The sequence below is a fragment of the Anomaloglossus baeobatrachus genome (genome assembly GCF_048569485.1).
Source record: "Anomaloglossus baeobatrachus isolate aAnoBae1 chromosome 5 unlocalized genomic scaffold, aAnoBae1.hap1 SUPER_5_unloc_22, whole genome shotgun sequence".
NCBI classification, from domain to species: Eukaryota; Metazoa; Chordata; class Amphibia; order Anura; family Aromobatidae; genus Anomaloglossus; species Anomaloglossus baeobatrachus.
The window spans coordinates 718825-736168 of record NW_027441798.1 but is presented as its reverse complement, the minus strand read 5'-3'; the positions used below and the strand labels follow the sequence as shown (position 1 = coordinate 736168).

The following is a 17344-nucleotide window of genomic DNA, read 5'->3' as shown; positions in this document are numbered from 1 at the left end:
TCCCATTATTTTATTAGCCCTGGCAGCAGCTGCCTGACACTGTCCACTAAAGTGAAGTTTACCATCCACCCATACACCCAAGTCTTTTTCTGTGTCTGTTTTACCCAGTGTTCTACAATTAAGTACATAATCATAAATGTTATTTCCTCTACCCAAGTGCATGACCTTACATTTATCTACATTAAACTTCAATTGCCACTTCTCAGCCCAATCCTCCAATTTACATAAATCTCCCTGTAATATAAAATTATCCTCCTCTGTATTGATTACCCTGCAGAGTTTAGTATCATCTGCAAATATTGAAATTCTACTCTGCATGCCCCCAACAAGGTCATTTATAAATATGTTGAAAAGAAGCGGGCCCAATACTGACCCCTGTGGTACCCCACTATGAACTGAGACCCAGTCCGAGTACGTACCATTAATAACCACCCTTTGTTTCCTATCACTGAGCCAGTTTTTAACCCAGTTACACATATTTTCCCCTATCCCCATTATTCTCATTTTAAGTACCAACCTTTTGTGTGGCACCGTATCAAAAGCTTTTGAAAAGTCCATATACACAACATCCACTGCATTTCCCTGGTCCAGGCTTGAACTTACCTCTTCATAGAAGCTGAACAAATTAGTTTGACAGGATCGATCCCTCATAAACCCATGTTGATACTCTGTCATAAGGTTATTTTTCTTGAGATACTCCAGTATAGCATCTCTCAAGAAACCCTCAAGGATTTTACCAACCGTAGAGGTTAAACTTACCGGCCTATAATTTCCCGGCTCAGTTTTTGTCCCCTTTTTGAATATTGGCACCACATTTGCTATGCGCCAGTCCTGCGGTACCGACCCTGTTATTAAGGAATCTGAGAAGATTAAAAATAATGGTCTATCTATCACAGAACTCAATTCCTGTAGTACTCTGGGGTGTATGCCATCCGGGCCCGGAGATTTGTCAACCTTAGTGATTTCGAGGCGGCGGCGTACTTCCTGCTGGGTTAAGCAGGTAATATTCAAGGGTGAATTTATGGCATCACTGGTCATGTCATCTGCCATGGCATTTTCTTGTATAAAAACCGTAGAAAAAAAGTCATTCAGCAGGTTGGCTTTACCCTCATCCCCTTCCACCATTTCACCAAGACTATTTTTAAGGGGGCCAACACTATCGCTTTTCAGTTTTTTTACTGTTTATGTAGTTAAAGAATATTTTAGGATTATTTTTACTTTCTCTCGCAATAAGTCTCTCTGTCTCAAACTTAGCTAACTTAATTTGCTTTTTACATATTTTATTTAATTTTCTATAATTATATAATGCCACATCACTACCTACCCTCTTTAATTCTTTTAAGGCTTTCTGTTTTTCTTTTATTGCTTCCCTTACAGCTCTATTTAGCCATAGGGGTTTCCTCCTATTTCTAGAATGTTTGTTCCCATAGGGTATATTTTCTGCACAAGCCCTATTCAGGATGCTCATAAAAGTCTCCCATTTGCTTTGTGTACTTTTATTACTTAGTACATCATCCCAGTTTATTGCACTAAGATCATCTCTCAACCGTTTAAAATTTGCTTTCCTGAAGTTTAGTGTCCTTGTAGCCCCTCTACTATACATCTTACTAAAGAATACATGAAAACTTATTATTTTGTGATCACTATTCCCCAAGTAACCCCCAACTTGTATATTTGATATGCGGTCTGGCCTATTGGTTAGTACAAGGTCTAGTAGTGCTCCCCCTCTTGTGGGGTCCTGTACCATTTGTGAAAGGTAATTATCTTTCATTGTTATCAAAAATCTATTTCCTTTGCTGGAACTGCAAGTTTCTGTTCCCCAATTTATATCAGGATAGTTAAAGTCCCCCATAATAATTACCTCTCCGAGACTCGCTGCTTTATCAATTTGCTTTATGAGGAGATTCTCTACCTCTTCCATAATATTCGGCGTCTTATAACACACCCCTATCAGTATTTTATTATTCATTCTCCCCCCCCTTATCTCCACCCATAGGGACTCTACATTCTCAGTACCCTCACATATGTTGTCACGCAGGATGGGTTTTAAGGATGATTTTACAGTTAACATGGAGTTTACTGTTCTGTTGCCCTACTTCCTGTCCAGCTGCTTAAAAGGCCGCCTCTAAACCTAGTCCAGTGCCTGAGTATACTGCTTGCTGTGTGCTCCTGCTTTGCTGCTGCTAATCCTGTTTGCCTTTGGATCCTCCTAAAGACTACCGACCGACCGACTCTGGACCTTACCCGGTTTCTCAAGTTGTGCCCGGATTCCGTCTGCCATCTTCGGTTAGCACTCTGCCCGGTTCTCTCTGGTTCGTAACCACTCTGGACATTCATCCCGTACGGACACTCCTGGACTTTTACCGTTTGCCCCTTGTGTCCCGGCTGCTGCGCATTTAGGCCTTCCGGGGTGATTGCCGGACAGTCCCTGTATAGGGGTTCGCTCTGGTGGTCTCCCTGGGGGAGTCCGGTGCGTGGCCCCGGGAATTCCCTTCGCTCCGTTTTGGGAAAGTATTGTGTGTATTTGTACTGCTGTGTTTTCCGTTGTGTATCCGTGGTTACATATTATAAAATATCTTGTACCAAGAACTCGTCTCTGATTGTCATTGCCCTACGCTATCGAAATCCTCAGAACATATATAAGTATTACATTATACTCAGGCCACTGAGAGGATTTCGCTGGGGCAATGACTGAGACACGAGTAGATCAGCTCTTCTCCATGATTAACTCCCTGCAGCAGGAGATGGAGGCAGTGCAGAATAAACTTAGAGATGTGGAGGCACAGCTGGGCCATGATCACCAGGTACTGGGTCCGGCTATACAGGATTTGCAAGTCAGAGTGGAGGCTCAGGAAGCCGTTCCCACTACGTCCGTATCAACTGCCGGTATGCCTAGGTTACCCCCATTCCGTTTCAATGGTGATCGTAGTCAGTTCCGTGGATTTGTTAATCAATGTATACTGTTTTTCGATGTACATTCTGATTATTACCGTTCTGACCGGTCAAAAGTGTTATGTATCATCATGTTATTAACCTCACGAGCACTGGCTTGGGCTAATCCCATGATAGAGAATCGGGACATCCGTTTGAATCACCTGGATGACTTTCTGAATGCAATGGCACAAATGTTTGATGATCCGAATCGCCGTGCTACCGCTGAAGCGGCTCTCCTTTCCTTACGTCAGGGAAAGCGGTCTGTCGTTGAATACGCCACTGAGTTCAAGAGGTTAGTGGTAGACACCGATTGGGGAAACAATGCCTTATTGTCTGTTTTCAGAAAAGGTTTGTCCGGTACCATCAAGGACGAGTTAGCCCGTTCCGAATCTCCAGGGGATTTTGAACTGTTTCTCCAGCACTGTGTGCGCATTGATACCCGTTTGACGGAACGTAGACAGGAAAAATGGGCAGCTGTAAACCGTGTAAACAATATTGCGTTTCCTTCCAGAGAACCCGCTCTCAGGACGCCACGGGAGGCTGAGGACGTACCTATGCAAGTGGACTCTCTGCAAAATCGAGAGACCAACGAACGTCGTGAACACCGGCTCCGTGAGCGTTTGTGTTTCTATTGCGGTCAATCGGACCATTTCTTGATCGACTGCCCGAAACGTCCAAATCGCCCAAATAAGGTATTGGCAGCCATGGCAGAGTGTGACAACACGGACGCAGAGTCCGATATCTCTGAGGCAAGTGGACACTTGGATGCGGTGTTTCCCTTGACGGTAATGTCTACCTCACCGAAGGACTCAGAGGGGAAATATACCCATTGCTCACTCCCCATTCAGATCCGTTGGGAGGGACAGCTAATTCCTACCTCTGCAATGATAGACTCTGGGGCAGGGGGAAATTTCATGGACTCTTCCTTTGCCAGGAAACACGGTATCCGGACTCAGCAAAGATCCTCACCGGTTACCATGGAGACGGTAGACGGATCTCCGTTAATCTCTGGACCAGTGGATCGGGAAACCGTACCGCTCGAATGCGTGATGAAGCCAGGTCAGCAGGGGACCCTTGTTTTCATGATAATTTCTTCTCCTCATTTTCCGATTATTTTAGGTATTCCGTGGCTACGGTCTACAAATCCCGTCATCGATTGGGAGACCAAAGAAATATCCTTCCCACCGCAGAGTGGTCCGACCATTTGTCCAACTGTTCCGGTTCCAGTAACATCAAATACGGAGGGCACTGTACAGGTACCTGTTTTACCCCCGGTTTACCGTGACTTCGCTGATATATGCGACAAAAGAAAAGCTGATCGGCTTCCCCCGCATAGACCGTATGATTGCCCCATAGACTTACTCCCAGGGGCGGAGATTCCGTTTGGTCATGTCTACCCGTTGGCGGCACCTGAGCTAGAAGCACTAAAAGAGTATATTGATGAAAGCCTAGCCAAGGGATTTATTCGTCCGTCTACCTCACCCGCAGGGGCACCCATCTTTTTCGTGAAAAAGAAGGAGGGGACTCTGAGACCCTGTATTGACTATCGGGAACTGAATAAGATAACCATCCGGAACCGGTATCCGTTACCGTTGATTCCTGAGCTATTGGAGAGGGTCCAACAGGCAAAAATATTCACCAAATTAGACCTCCGTGGGGCATATAATCTGCTTCGTATACGTCCCGGAGACGAGTGGAAGACCGCGTTCCGATGTCGGTACGGACATTTTGAGTACCTAGTGATGCCTTTTGGACTTTGTAACGCTCCCGCGGCATTTCAACATCTAGTTAACGATATTTTTAGGGATATCATGGACCAATTCATGGTGATCTATCTGGACGATATCCTAATCTTTTCTGATTCTTTACAGGAACACCAGGAGCACGTTAAGACCGTACTTACCCGTCTGAGGGAAAACCATCTGTACATTAAACTGGAGAAATGCGAGTTCCACTGCTCACAAATACAATTCTTAGGTTATGTCATCTCTCCTCAGGGACTGAACATGGAATCTAGCAAGATACAAGCCATTCTCGACTGGCCGGAACCGGGAAACATCAAAGAGGTACAACGCTTTGTCGGTTTTGCCAACTTTTACCGACGCTTTATCCGTAACTTTTCAGAGATTGTTCGTCCCATCACTCTGTTAACCAAAAAAGGACAGAAGTTTGTGTGATCCGCCCAGGCCCAGGAAGCATTCCATCGTCTCAAGGTATGTTTTACCTCAGCGCCAATATTGGTACATCCGAATCCCGCACTTCCCTTTATCGTGGAGGTTGACGCTTCCGACTATGCATTAGGGGCCATTCTGTCTCAAAGGACCGGGGACAAGAGTCTCTTGCATCCGTGTGCCTTCTTTTCCCGCCGGTTGTCCCCTGCAGAAAGGAACTATGACATTGCGGACAAGGAATTATTGGCGATTATTTCCGCTTTCAAGGAGTGGAGACACCACTTACAGGGAGCCGCACAGCAAGTGATAGTACTCACGGATCATCGTAATCTGGAATTTCTTAAGTCTGCCAGGTGCCTGTCTCCACGGCAAGCCCGTTGGAGCCTATTTCTTAACCAATTCAATTTTATCGTTACATACCGTCCAGGTTCACGTAATGGGAAAGCCGATGCCTTGTCCCGAATCCACGCCGTGGACTCCGTGCCTGGAACCCCGTCTCAGACCGTGTTATCGGATGCCAATTTCGTTGGAGTAATCCAGGACCAGGACTTGTGGAAGGACATCAAGCTGGCCTATGATGGTGACGTATTTCTTGCCGCCCCCCCGAATGATGTAACTCTTGTTCTTCGGAATGGTGTGTGGTTGAGAGAGCGACGCATTTATGTCCCGGAGGCCGTAAGACTTCGGGTTCTCAAGTTGGTTCATGACTCCGTGTTGGCCGGTCATAGGGGGGTACAGAAGACGCAGGAATTTCTGAGCCGGTTTTTCTGGTGGCCTACCTGTTTAAAGGACGTGAAGGACTATGTCCACTCATGTGTGGTTTGTGCCCGGTGCAAGGTCCCTCGTGTGGCTCCTACGGGACTCCTCCAACCGTTACCCGTGCCATCTCGCCCTTGGGGGTCTATCTCCATGGATTTTATTGTGGAGTTGCCAGTCTCAGGCGGGCATAATACCATTTTAGTGGTGGTGGATCGATTGACTAAAGCTGCTCACTTCATTCCATGTACCGGTCTTCCCTCAGCCGCAGAGACAGTGGATTTGGTTATCCAGAACGTATTCCGATTGCATGGGGTACCAGACGAGATCATCTCCGATCGGGGCGTGCAGTTCACGTCTAGATTCTGGAAGGGGTTTTGTATGGCACTCCAGATTGATGTCTGTTTGTCTTCTGCATACCATCCTCAGACAAATGGGCAAACCGAGCGGACAAATCAAACCCTGGAACAATACCTTCGCTGTTATGTCAGCCATCTCCAAGACGATTGGTTGAAGATGCTTCCGTTGGCGGAGTTCTCCTACAACAACACTCAGAGCAGCTCCACTAAGGTAACGCCCTTTTTCGCTAACCTGGGTTACCATCCGACTATTTTGCCTAGGTCACCGGTTGCGGTTTCGGTGCCAGCGGTGGAGGACAGATTGACAGAAATACGACAAAATCTGGAGGTTCTAAAGGACACCGTGGCTACGGCCCAGGAGCGTTACAAGAGGTCGGCAGACACTCACCGGAAACCGGCACCCATGTACAAGGTAGGGGACTCTGTATGGTTATCCACCAAAAACCTGAGATTGGGTGTTCCTTCGCAGAAGCTGGGACAAAAATTCATCGGTCCGTTTAAGATCACCGGGATCGTGAGCCCTGTGGCCTGTCGGCTACGGTTACCGCACCATCTAAAGGTACACCCGGTCTTTCATGTGTCTCTCCTCAAACCCGTTTCCCCTAATACGTTTCATGGTCGTGTTGTGCCTCCTCCTCCGCCTGTGATGGTCGACGGCGAGGAGCAGTTCGTGGTTGAGGACATTATTGACTCCCGGCTCCATCGTCGTCGGCTTCAGTATCTGGTACGTTGGCAGGGGTACGCCCCCGAGGACGATTCCTGGGAACCGGTGGGTAACATTCGGGCACCCCGGAAGATTGCTCAGTTTCATCGACGTTTCCCGGACAAGCCAGGTCCTGATCCGTCCTGAGGCCGTCTCTGGGGGGGGGAGTAATGTCAGGTTTCCGGGTTTTCCAGTTCTCTGTTGAAAAAGCTTGCCCTCAGTTAACATGGAGTTTACTGTTCTGTTGCCCTACTTCCTGTCCAGCTGCTTAAAAGGCCGCCTCTAAACCTAGTCCAGTGCCTGAGTATACTGCTTGCTGTGTGCTCCTGCTTTGCTGCTGCTAATCCTGTTTGCCTTTGGATCCTCCTAAAGACTACCGACCGACCGACTCTGGACCTTACCCGGTTTCTCAAGTTGTGCCCGGATTCCGTCTGCCATCTTCGGTTAGCACTCTGCCCGGTTCTCTCTGGTTCGTAACCACTCTGGACATTCATCCCGTACGGACACTCCTGGACTTTTACCGTTTGCCCCTTGTGTCCCGGCTGCTGCGCATTTAGGCCTTCCGGGGTGATTGCCGGACAGTCCCTGTATAGGGGTTCGCTCTGGTGGTCTCCCTGGGGGAGTCCGGTGCGTGGCCCCGGGAATTCCCTTCGCTCCGTTTTGGGAAAGTATTGTGTGTATTTGTACTGCTGTGTTTTCCGTTGTGTATCCGTGGTTACATATTATAAAATATCTTGTACCAAGAACTCGTCTCTGATTGTCATTGCCCTACGCTATCGAAATCCTCAGAACATATATAAGTATTACACAAACAGAGCATGGGGCAAACAAACAGAGCAAAACAGAGCACGGGGCAAGCAAACAGAGCATGGGGCAAACATAGCTGCAAGGATGGGAGAAACATGCAAAGATGGAGAGAAACGTGCAAAGATGGGGAAACATGGCTGCAAGGATGGGGGGGAAACATGGCTGCAAAGATGGGGGGGAAACATGGCTGCAAGCATGGGGGGAAACATGGTTGTAAGGATGGAGGAAACATGACTGCAAGGATGGGGGGAAACATGCCAGGATGGGGTACATTTAGCAGGAAGCGGAACATGCCAGTAAGGGGTACATTTACCAGGATGGGGGATACATTTACCAGGATGGGGGGGGAACATGAAAGGATGGGGGGAAATATGCCAGGATGGGGGTACATGAACATGCCAGGATGAGGACAAATGCCAGGATGGGGAACATTTAGCAGGAAGGGTGACATTTATCAGGCTGGGGTACATTTACCAGGAAAGGGGAAATTTACCAGGATAGGGGAACATGCCTGGATGAGGTACATTTACCAGGATGGGCTCATTTAACAGCATGGGGGAACATGCCAGGATGGGATACATTTACAATGATGGGGTACATTTACCAGGAATGGGGTACATTTACCAGAGTGGAGGACATTTACCAGGAATGGGGTACATGCCGGGATGGAGGAACATTTACCAGGATGGGGCCATGATGGGGACAAATATACCAGAATGTAGGAAATACATATCAGGATGGGGACATGTTTACCAGGAAGTGGCCTAGGAAGGGGGACATAACTTCAGAATGAAAGGGGAGGGGAGCAACTCGTACATCTTTATGGGATTTCAGGATGTTCAAACTTTGAAATGTAGATGTGGATTAGAGGGTGAAATGTGATTGCATTCCATGCTAAAATCTCTGTCTAATATGCTGCAATTTTTTTCCAGAGGGATCAATCCAACTGCTGTGTCTGGAAAGGGCAGGGGCTCAGCTTCAATGTGTGGTAAGCATGAGCGTGATGCCCTCTGCTGAGGAGAAGAGAAGACGGCAAAGGTAAGGTTACAATTATTCACATAATAGGATTGGTTGGCACTTCGGAAAAAAAAAATGGGTTTAAGGCTACAGTTTGGGCACTCGGCCTGTAAAAGGTTTGCCATGACTGGACTAGACTGTCCCAGGCTAATGAGAGACTTCCAATGACACAGATAAGAGAATGATTATAAATCAAAAATCTTACCGTAGTCCGTTGGAATTGATCAGGTTCCGAAATGGGCAGCCCACAGTCACCTCAGGGAGTCCGGTGTTGGTCTCCTAAGTCTCCATTCCTCCCTGGAGCGATCTGAGTCTGGCGCCATCTGTCAAGGAAGAATTCCATAGTTTCGCAAATCTCCTTCATAACCGTAAATGTCTGCTGTAATCTCAAATTAATAGTCCAAGTGCCGGCAGAGAAATCCACACCACACAGATTAGATGGTATGAATTCCTTCTCAGTTAAGATGCACATCATAGTGTTTTATTTTTACAAGCCTTTTATAGAGAACAGTAATGGGTTAATCTTTTAGTAAAATTCCTAAGTATGCCATTGGCTATATTAAAGCATAGGCAGAAAACCTGTGACGTTTATTCATTTTTTTGGGACTTCCCAGCCCGCTCCTGTGTTTTTAACTCCATATCTTGCAGAGTTTTTGGCACATAGCACCTCAGGCCATAAATTTGGACTTGCGCCAGTCTTTGTTATCACTTCTTCATTCAGCTTCTTAGGCCTATATAAAACCTATCAAGACATAGACCTGTGCCTTGGTAGTAAGACTTTTAGTTTGTATGTGCACAGCTACAGTTGAAACTAGAAGTTTCCATCCAATATTTTTAAAGACACAACTGCAGGTTTTGCTCAATATCTAATGTGAAATCAGAATACACCTTTCCCATTTTAGGTTAATTGGGAACCAAAATTATTTATATTTGTCAAATGTCAGAATAATGAGAGAGAAAGAGAGATAAAGAGAATGTCTCCTGGCTGCCTGCGGCTTTTGTACTTCTGCTACTTGTCCCCAATCTTCCAAGACCTCTGCTACGTGTCTGTTTGCAGCTTCCAGTGCCGCACTTTATGACTCCTGACAACACTTATATATATAAATAAAAATGGGAACACATCGTATGCACACGGCCCAACTCCATACCCCTTATATACACACGGCTCCGCTCCATACACCTCATATATACACAGCCCCACTCCATACATGTCAAATACACACATGGCCCCACTCTGCACACATTGTACACCTGCCCCAACCTCCAGCAGGAATTCAGGGCCTACTTGATTTGGGATAAATGGCAGCCTGGATTTTTCCTTTCCACAGAGAGTTTCCTTCTCCTTACCAGACTCCGTCACTAGAGGATAGAAGTGACTGGAAGTAGCTCACCGCCTCCAGCGTCATACACCTCTCCCCCCAATACTCAGTCCTCAGAAACAGACATCTTTCTCTATTTTTCCTGTCAGAAAAGGACCTGGAAGTTTCCTCACTGCTGTGTCACTTCCTTTTACCATATAAGACAAAGGTAGTTTTGAGAATGGCCAGCAGAGGTCAGTGTAGATGCTACAACTCTCAGAGCAAGGCTTCAGAAGGCACAGATAATGCGCAACATTATAGAGAAACAAACGGCCCATCAGGGGACATTCTAGTAGTGTCTACTCTGGGTCACTGCACACTCACAGCCCCACTCATTACATGTCCTACACACGCGGCTCCACTCAGTACACATCGTACACACACGGTTCCGCTCCATACACCTCGTACACACACGGCTCTGCTCCGTACACCTCGTACACACACGGCTCCGTTCCGTACACCTCGTACATACACGGCTCCGCTCCGTACACCTCGCACACACACGGCTCTGCTCCGTACACCTCGTACACACACGGCACTGCTACATCCACACATAAACTTCCCCTCCTCCAGCAGCTGATCATGTGACCCCTGACTCCTCCCCTCCATGTGACATCATCACAGGTCCTGTAAGCACAGAGCAGCCATATATTTAGTGTGCGGCTCTGCATGTGGAGGTAGGTGCAGGGTCTCTATTATTTTCCTCTTCATTTTCCTGTTCCTGTCGTCGTCTTTATTGTTTCTTTGCTTTTATGATGAGGCTGAAGTCCGTTTCTTATTCGGGTTTGTTTCTGGCTTTTTTCACAGTTTTTATCAACAAAAATAAAAAAATTCAACAATAAAATCCAGTGCAGTGCGGAGCCCGGATGTGAATACCCTAAAAACCAGCAACAAAAATGATAAAACTGGCACAAAAATCAGCATCAAAGCGGCAGGGAAGGGTTAAATAACTCCTCGCTGTATTGTACTTTATTATTGGGATTTTTAACGTTTGTTGTTAAACCTGTAAAAAGAAAAACAAAAAAAATCCAAGTAAGAAACCAACTTCAGTATCACATTTTTATTACTGATGTCGAGCGATACTGGTTGGAAAATAAGGGAAATGTCTGTTGTTACCACATATACAGTACAGACCAAAAGTTTGGACACACCTCATTCAAAGAGTTTTCTTTATTTTCATGACTCTGAAAATTGTAGATTCACATTGAAGTCATCAAAACTATGAATTAACACATATGGAATGAAATAATTAACAAAAAAGTGTGAAACAACTGAAAATATGTCTTATATTCTAGGTTCTTCAAAGCAGCCACCTTTTGCTTTGATTACTGCTTTGCACACTCTTGGGATTGCACCGCAGAGCTGTGTATACAGTAACAGAGAAGGCAGAAACAGTAATTAACGGTTGGTGCCTTATGTAGAGATGGACGGATTTCCTCTCCATTGCTACATGTTTGTTTATAGATGCACTGCTATGTAAAGACATTGTAAAACATCACTGCAGAGTAGGAGTCAGATGGCCCGGACGTGTAAAGTCTACGAGCTCCGAAACCAGTTTAGAATATCTAAACTTTTTTATTTACATAATTTTTCTAGTTTAGGAGTGAAATATAATGTGGACACATTTTGTAATTGGATTAATTTTCACTATTTTGCTGCATTCATACAAGAAATGGGTGGTAAATTCTGCCCCTTCTTAACCGAAAATCTGGGATTTTTTTATTTTTGCACTTTTGTATTTTCCTCCTCTTATTCCGGGAACAATTACTCTTTTATTTCTCCATTCACATTGTCGTATGAAGGATTGTGTTTTTTTATAAAAATAATGTGCTACTTTTATCGGTCGGTTTTACTACTTATATAGCACGTCAGGTTGAATTTTTTTCCTATCCAAATGATATCTCACCTCCCTTATCTCCATTAATTTTACATATGGGTTCATCTTCTCCCCATTCAGGTCCCTACAATATCGGATCCTCTCAGTGGAAATCATCTATATAAGAGAATTCTCCTGATTGCGCCGTGAAGGATGGATATGGACAGGGACAAGATGGCGGAGAGGATATTACACCTCACCCTAGAGATCCTCTTCCGGCTTACTGGAGAGGTGAGAGATTCTGATGACGTCACATTACACCATTCTTATCTATGGGAATAACAGATGGACAGAACTGGAGAGGTGAGGACTCTGGAAATGTCTGGAGTGAGATTTATTACTGTGTCTCTCCATAACCAGGATTACACAGTAGTGAAGAAGACCTCTAGTGAGCGCTGTCAGGCCCCTGTGTCTGAGGGATGGGGAAGACCCCTGAGCCCAATCACGGGGCCTCCACCTCACCCCCTGATACATGAGGACATCAATGACCAGAAGATCCTAGAACTCACCTACAAGATGATTGAGCTGCTGACTGGAGAGGTGACACTGCTGGGAATGCTGGGACATTATACAGTAACGCTATGAAGGGATCGGGGGTGACGGTATCATTGTATGTGTCAGGTTCCTATACGGTGTCAGGACGTCACCGTCTATTTCTCCATGGAGGAGTGGGAGTATTTAGAAGGACACAAAGATCTATACAAGGACGTCATGATGGAGGATCCCCAGCCCCTCACATCACCAGGTAATAGACAGGACTAAATACACACGGCTTATAATAATCTGTATGTAGGGAATGAATTTAGTCCCTGTATGTGTCTCCTCCAGGTCTATCCAGTAAGAGGACAACACCAGAGAGATGTCCCGGTCCTCTTCTCCAACAGGACTGTAAACAAGAAGATCCTGATGTTCCTCAAGATGTGTTAACTCTAGTTCTATCCGGTAAGAGATATCTACTCATGTACTTTATGCACTAATTTTGTGTTTACATTTTTAGGCTTTCTGCTGTTTGTTTTTTTCAACTGTATTGTCTTTCCTTCTGTTTGTTTCTAGTGCCTTCTCTATGTTGTTATGAAGGCAACTAAAAGACCTGCAGAGGGTTCATGAATATCCTGTTTCCCTGAAAATTGAACCTAGTCAGAAAATAAGATCTAGCACGATTTTATGGGATTTTTGAAGAATGATTGAAATATAAGACCTACTCCAAAAATAAACCCTAGTTACAGTCAGGGCCAGCGTTGGGAGGAGTCAAACTGCACAAATTCTCAAGACCATACTTTCTTAGGGACCACATTAGTTGTATTCTGAGGTTGATTGTGTAACGGGGTGCCAGGGGTGCCTCGGGGGTTGTAGTCGTGGCCCCTTTTTCTATCAGGCTTACCCCCGGCTCCGCCGTCACTTTAGGGACAGGAGATGACTTGGTGGGGCAGAGTGTGGTGATGCAGATAACGCCGTCAGATGTACAAACACTTTGCAGACGTAGATCGGTTGAACCAGACGGCATGTTTATTGTACACTTCTTCATAACAGAGGCAATAATCAGATGTTTTCACCACTTCTGCTGGGGGAAAACCTTTTCTGGATGTCTCCTCTAGTGGGGATGTGCCCGGCTACTCCACTTCACCTGGCTCCCACTCCGGCTAACACAGACTGGACCCACACCAATGCTGCTTCACCCTTGAGGACACTTCTCTTCTTTTCCTCCGCTTTCCTGTCCACCCAGCTCCCACACTCTGCCCCTTCTGCTTCCTTTCTCCTGTCCCGGACTCAACTGCCTCTGACTCAAACTTTTTCCCTTAACAACTCTTTTTCTCCCCCCCCCTTTCTGCTGCCGGCTCCTCCTTTCCTCTGCCCTGTTTCTATGGGGACAGCCGTCCCACCCGGCCACTAGGGGGACCCACTAAAACAGTAAAACATTTTTATTAAATATCATCAACATTAACCACTTTCAGGGGGAAACTGCGCCTCCTTGTAAGGGGTCTGCCCACCCCTTACAATTGTTTAAGGACCTTTCACTTCAATGACATGTGACATGATGTAACCAAAGTTCTCTTAAGAGCAAACTGGGCAATTGCAGTCCCCCTTTCTCCTAGGGGCCCCAGTGTTTATATGCCAATTATAGGACAGCTTAAGGACCTTTTTGACATCATGGCATATAACCAAAGGTCTCAATTGCAAAAGTCTAAAGCTGAAGAGGAGACAGGCTGATGTCTGTCTGTGTGTGTTTACGCCAATTTTAACCAGCTTTGCCAAAATGGGCTGAGCTTTGCAGAAGAAGGGTGTGATGCTGTTTCTCTAATTCATAACAAACTGCGACGTTCCCTATGCCAGAAATCTCACTCCAGTCCCCGACGTCATTTTTCAGTGTACATCGCCAGTCTTGATGAATTGGAGCCCTAATGTTTATCTGCACAGACCCTGCTACCTGCTTTGGTTAAAAAGCCTAAGGATGGGTCATCAGCATTACAGTCCCAGACAACCCAGTTAAATTTCCAGCATCTGTCTTTATTTTTGTCTTAAAAAAAACCCCTCTTTGAAATTGTCTATGTTGTGGATCAATGTTCCAAGGAGATGTTTGCAGGTTTTGCCAACTCTCATGGCGGCGTAAGGATCTATGGAAATTATAGATTCTGGTTCTTTGCATGTTAACTGCTCTGATGTCTGTGAGCAGTGCAGGGAGACGCAGGCGTCGAACCACAGGCTTGGGCAGGCTAGCAAGAGTTATTCTCTGCTGGGCTGCTTGTTGATGTCTTTGATCACCTGCTGTAGAGGAGAAAGTATTGTTCTCTCCCGTTCTGTATATGCTGGCTGGACTATTTCATTAATGCCAGCTATAGTTTACCTATACTGGTCTGGTGAGGTGTTGTGATCCAGACTTACCGGTGGTTGTTGTGCATTATTACAGTGAGCTGTTGTGGTGTTAACCCTTGTTGTCTTTTTGTTGCTGCCTTTCTGCTCTTGCTTTTCTCCTTAGTCTCTCACTGTTTATTTCTTTGAGTTTGCAATGTGTCCCGTCTGTCTTAATCTGTATTTCCATCATACTCCTGACCCTTCCTTCCCTTGGGGATCACAGATTAAATCTAGTCAGGAGACTAGTAAGGCACGGGACTTCTGCATCTCCATCTTCAGGGGTAATCCATAGGAATAGCTTAGGGTCCCCTAGCGTGAGGGACAGTATAGGAGCCCCCGGTCCTTCATTAACCGCAGTCACTTGTTGACAATCAAACTGATTTTTTACTATAGTACATTCCAGAGAACTGGTGCTAGGAATTGGAAATCCGAATTAACGAAGATGTAACTCGTAGATGTCGAAATTGGAAAACAGATTCAGAATACATTTTTTGTTTATTTAATTTCAGTTGTTATGGTTTGAAAAAAATAAATGTACTTTCAAGATAATATTAAAAACTAATAACATTGTGTTTATTTTTAGCAGATGACTGTATTGGGAGTTCAGATGGACATCTAATATTTTCAGAATTTAAAACAGATGATCAAAGTATCACACATGATACATATGAAGAGCATGCTGTTGTCCCAGATATACCTCCAGTCCTTCCTCGGAAAGCTTTATCATCTGATCTTTTCAAACAAGTCCAAAATTCCGATTTATCACAGAATTGTAAGCAAAATAAAAGTTACAGAAGGGATCTGGAACATGAAACCGTTCCTACAAGGGAGAAACCATTTTCATGTTCAGAATGTGGGAAATGTTTTATTCAGAAATCACACCTTACTAGACATCAGAAAATTCACACAGGGGAGAAACCATTTTCATGTTCAGAGTGTGGGAAATGTTTTATTCGGAAATCAGAACTTGTTGAGCATCAAAAATCTCACACAAGGATTAAGCCGTTTTCATGTTCAGAGTGTGGGAAATGTTTTATTAGGAAATCAGATCTTGTTGCGCATCAAAAAATTCACACAGGGGAAAGGCCATTTTCATGTTCAGATTGTGGGAAATGTTTTATTCAGAAATCAAATCTTGTTACACATCAGAAAAATCACACAGGGGAGAAGCCATTTTCATGTTCAGAATGTGGGAAATGTTTTATTCAGAAATCACATCTTGTTACACATCAGACATTTCACACAGGGGAGAAGCCATTTACATGTTCAGAATGTGGGAAATGTTTTAGTTGGAAATCAAATCTTGTTGAGCATCAAAAAATTCACACAGGGGAGAAGACATTTTCATGTTCAGAATGTGGGAAATGTTTTATTCGGAAATCAAATCTTGATGCGCATCAAAGAATTCACACAGGGGAGAAGCCATTTTCATGTTCAGAATGTGGGAAATGTTTTATTCAGAGATCACATCTTGTTATACATAAGAAAAGTCACACAGGGGAGAAGCCATTTTCATGTTTAGAGTGTGGGAAATGTTTTATTCAGAAATCGGATCTTGTTGAGCATCAAAGAATTCACACAGGGGAGAAGCCATTTTCATGTTCAGAATGTGGGAAATGTTTTATTCAGAGATCACATCTTGTTACACATCAGAAAAATCACACAGGGGAGAAGCCATTTTCATGTTCAGAGTGTGGGAAATATTTTAACTGGAAATCAGAACTTGTTGTGCATCAAAGATCTCACACAGGGGAGAAGCCATTTTCATGTTCAGAGTGCGGGAAATGTTTTATTCGGAAATCAGATCTTGTTGGGCATCAAAGATCTCACACAGGGGAGAAGCCATTTTCATGTTCAGAGTGCGGGAAATGTTTTATTCAGAAATCAGATCTTGTTAGGCATGAAAGATCTCACACAGGGGATAAGCCATTTTCATGCCCAGAATGCGGTAAATGTTTTACTATGAAATTAAGTCTTGTTGACCATCAAAAATTTCACACAAAATAAACCATGTTTATGTTCTGAATGTGGAAAATGTAATTCTCAGAAATCATATCCTGTTAAACATGTGAAGAAGCCGCACAGGGAAGGAATCTTTTTCATGTTGTAAATAATTGAAATGTTTAACTAATAAATTAAGTCTTGCCGACATCAGAAAACCAACAGAGCGGAGCAGCCATTCTTGCTTTTAGAATTTGCCAAATGTTTTTAAGACTAATTAGCTCCTGTTTTCAGATGAGTCACACGGGAGAAGGCATCATAATGTACCATAATTCAAAGAGTTTTATCAAAAAAAATCGGTTACAATTGATCAAATAAGAAATGGTCAGGGATAGAACCATTTTCTCTATTTTTAAACATCGTATTTTTTCGGACCATAAGACACACCTAGATTTTGAAGGAGGAATATAGGGAAAACGTTTGACTAAAAAATGTGGTCATGAAGCACTGTTATGGGGGGATCTACTGCTGACACTGTTACGGGGATAAAATGACTCAATTCTATACTAATG

The 17344-nt window shown here is 44.6% G+C and overlaps 2 protein-coding genes and 1 pseudogene across 2 annotated transcripts in view; 2 read left to right on the top strand and 1 right to left on the bottom strand.

Annotated features, from left to right (window-relative positions):
• Positions 1-17344, bottom strand: part of LOC142259030 (uncharacterized) — a 276422-nt pseudogene that overhangs the window by 84859 nt on the left and 174219 nt on the right.
• The window catches only part of LOC142259021 (uncharacterized), a 204635-nt gene that overhangs the window by 44334 nt on the left and 142957 nt on the right, over positions 1-17344 (top strand). The window contains 2 exon segments of the mRNA XM_075331558.1: positions 12810-12923; positions 15418-16808. Coding sequence (XP_075187673.1) covers positions 12810-12923; positions 15418-16808 — 1505 coding nt within the window.
• Positions 12125-12743, top strand: LOC142259024 (gastrula zinc finger protein XlCGF66.1-like). The gene is made up of 3 exons (XM_075331560.1): positions 12125-12212; positions 12342-12521; positions 12603-12743. Exons 1-3 carry the CDS (start codon positions 12135-12137, stop codon positions 12741-12743), a joined length of 399 nt encoding a protein of 132 aa, XP_075187675.1. The 5' UTR covers positions 12125-12134.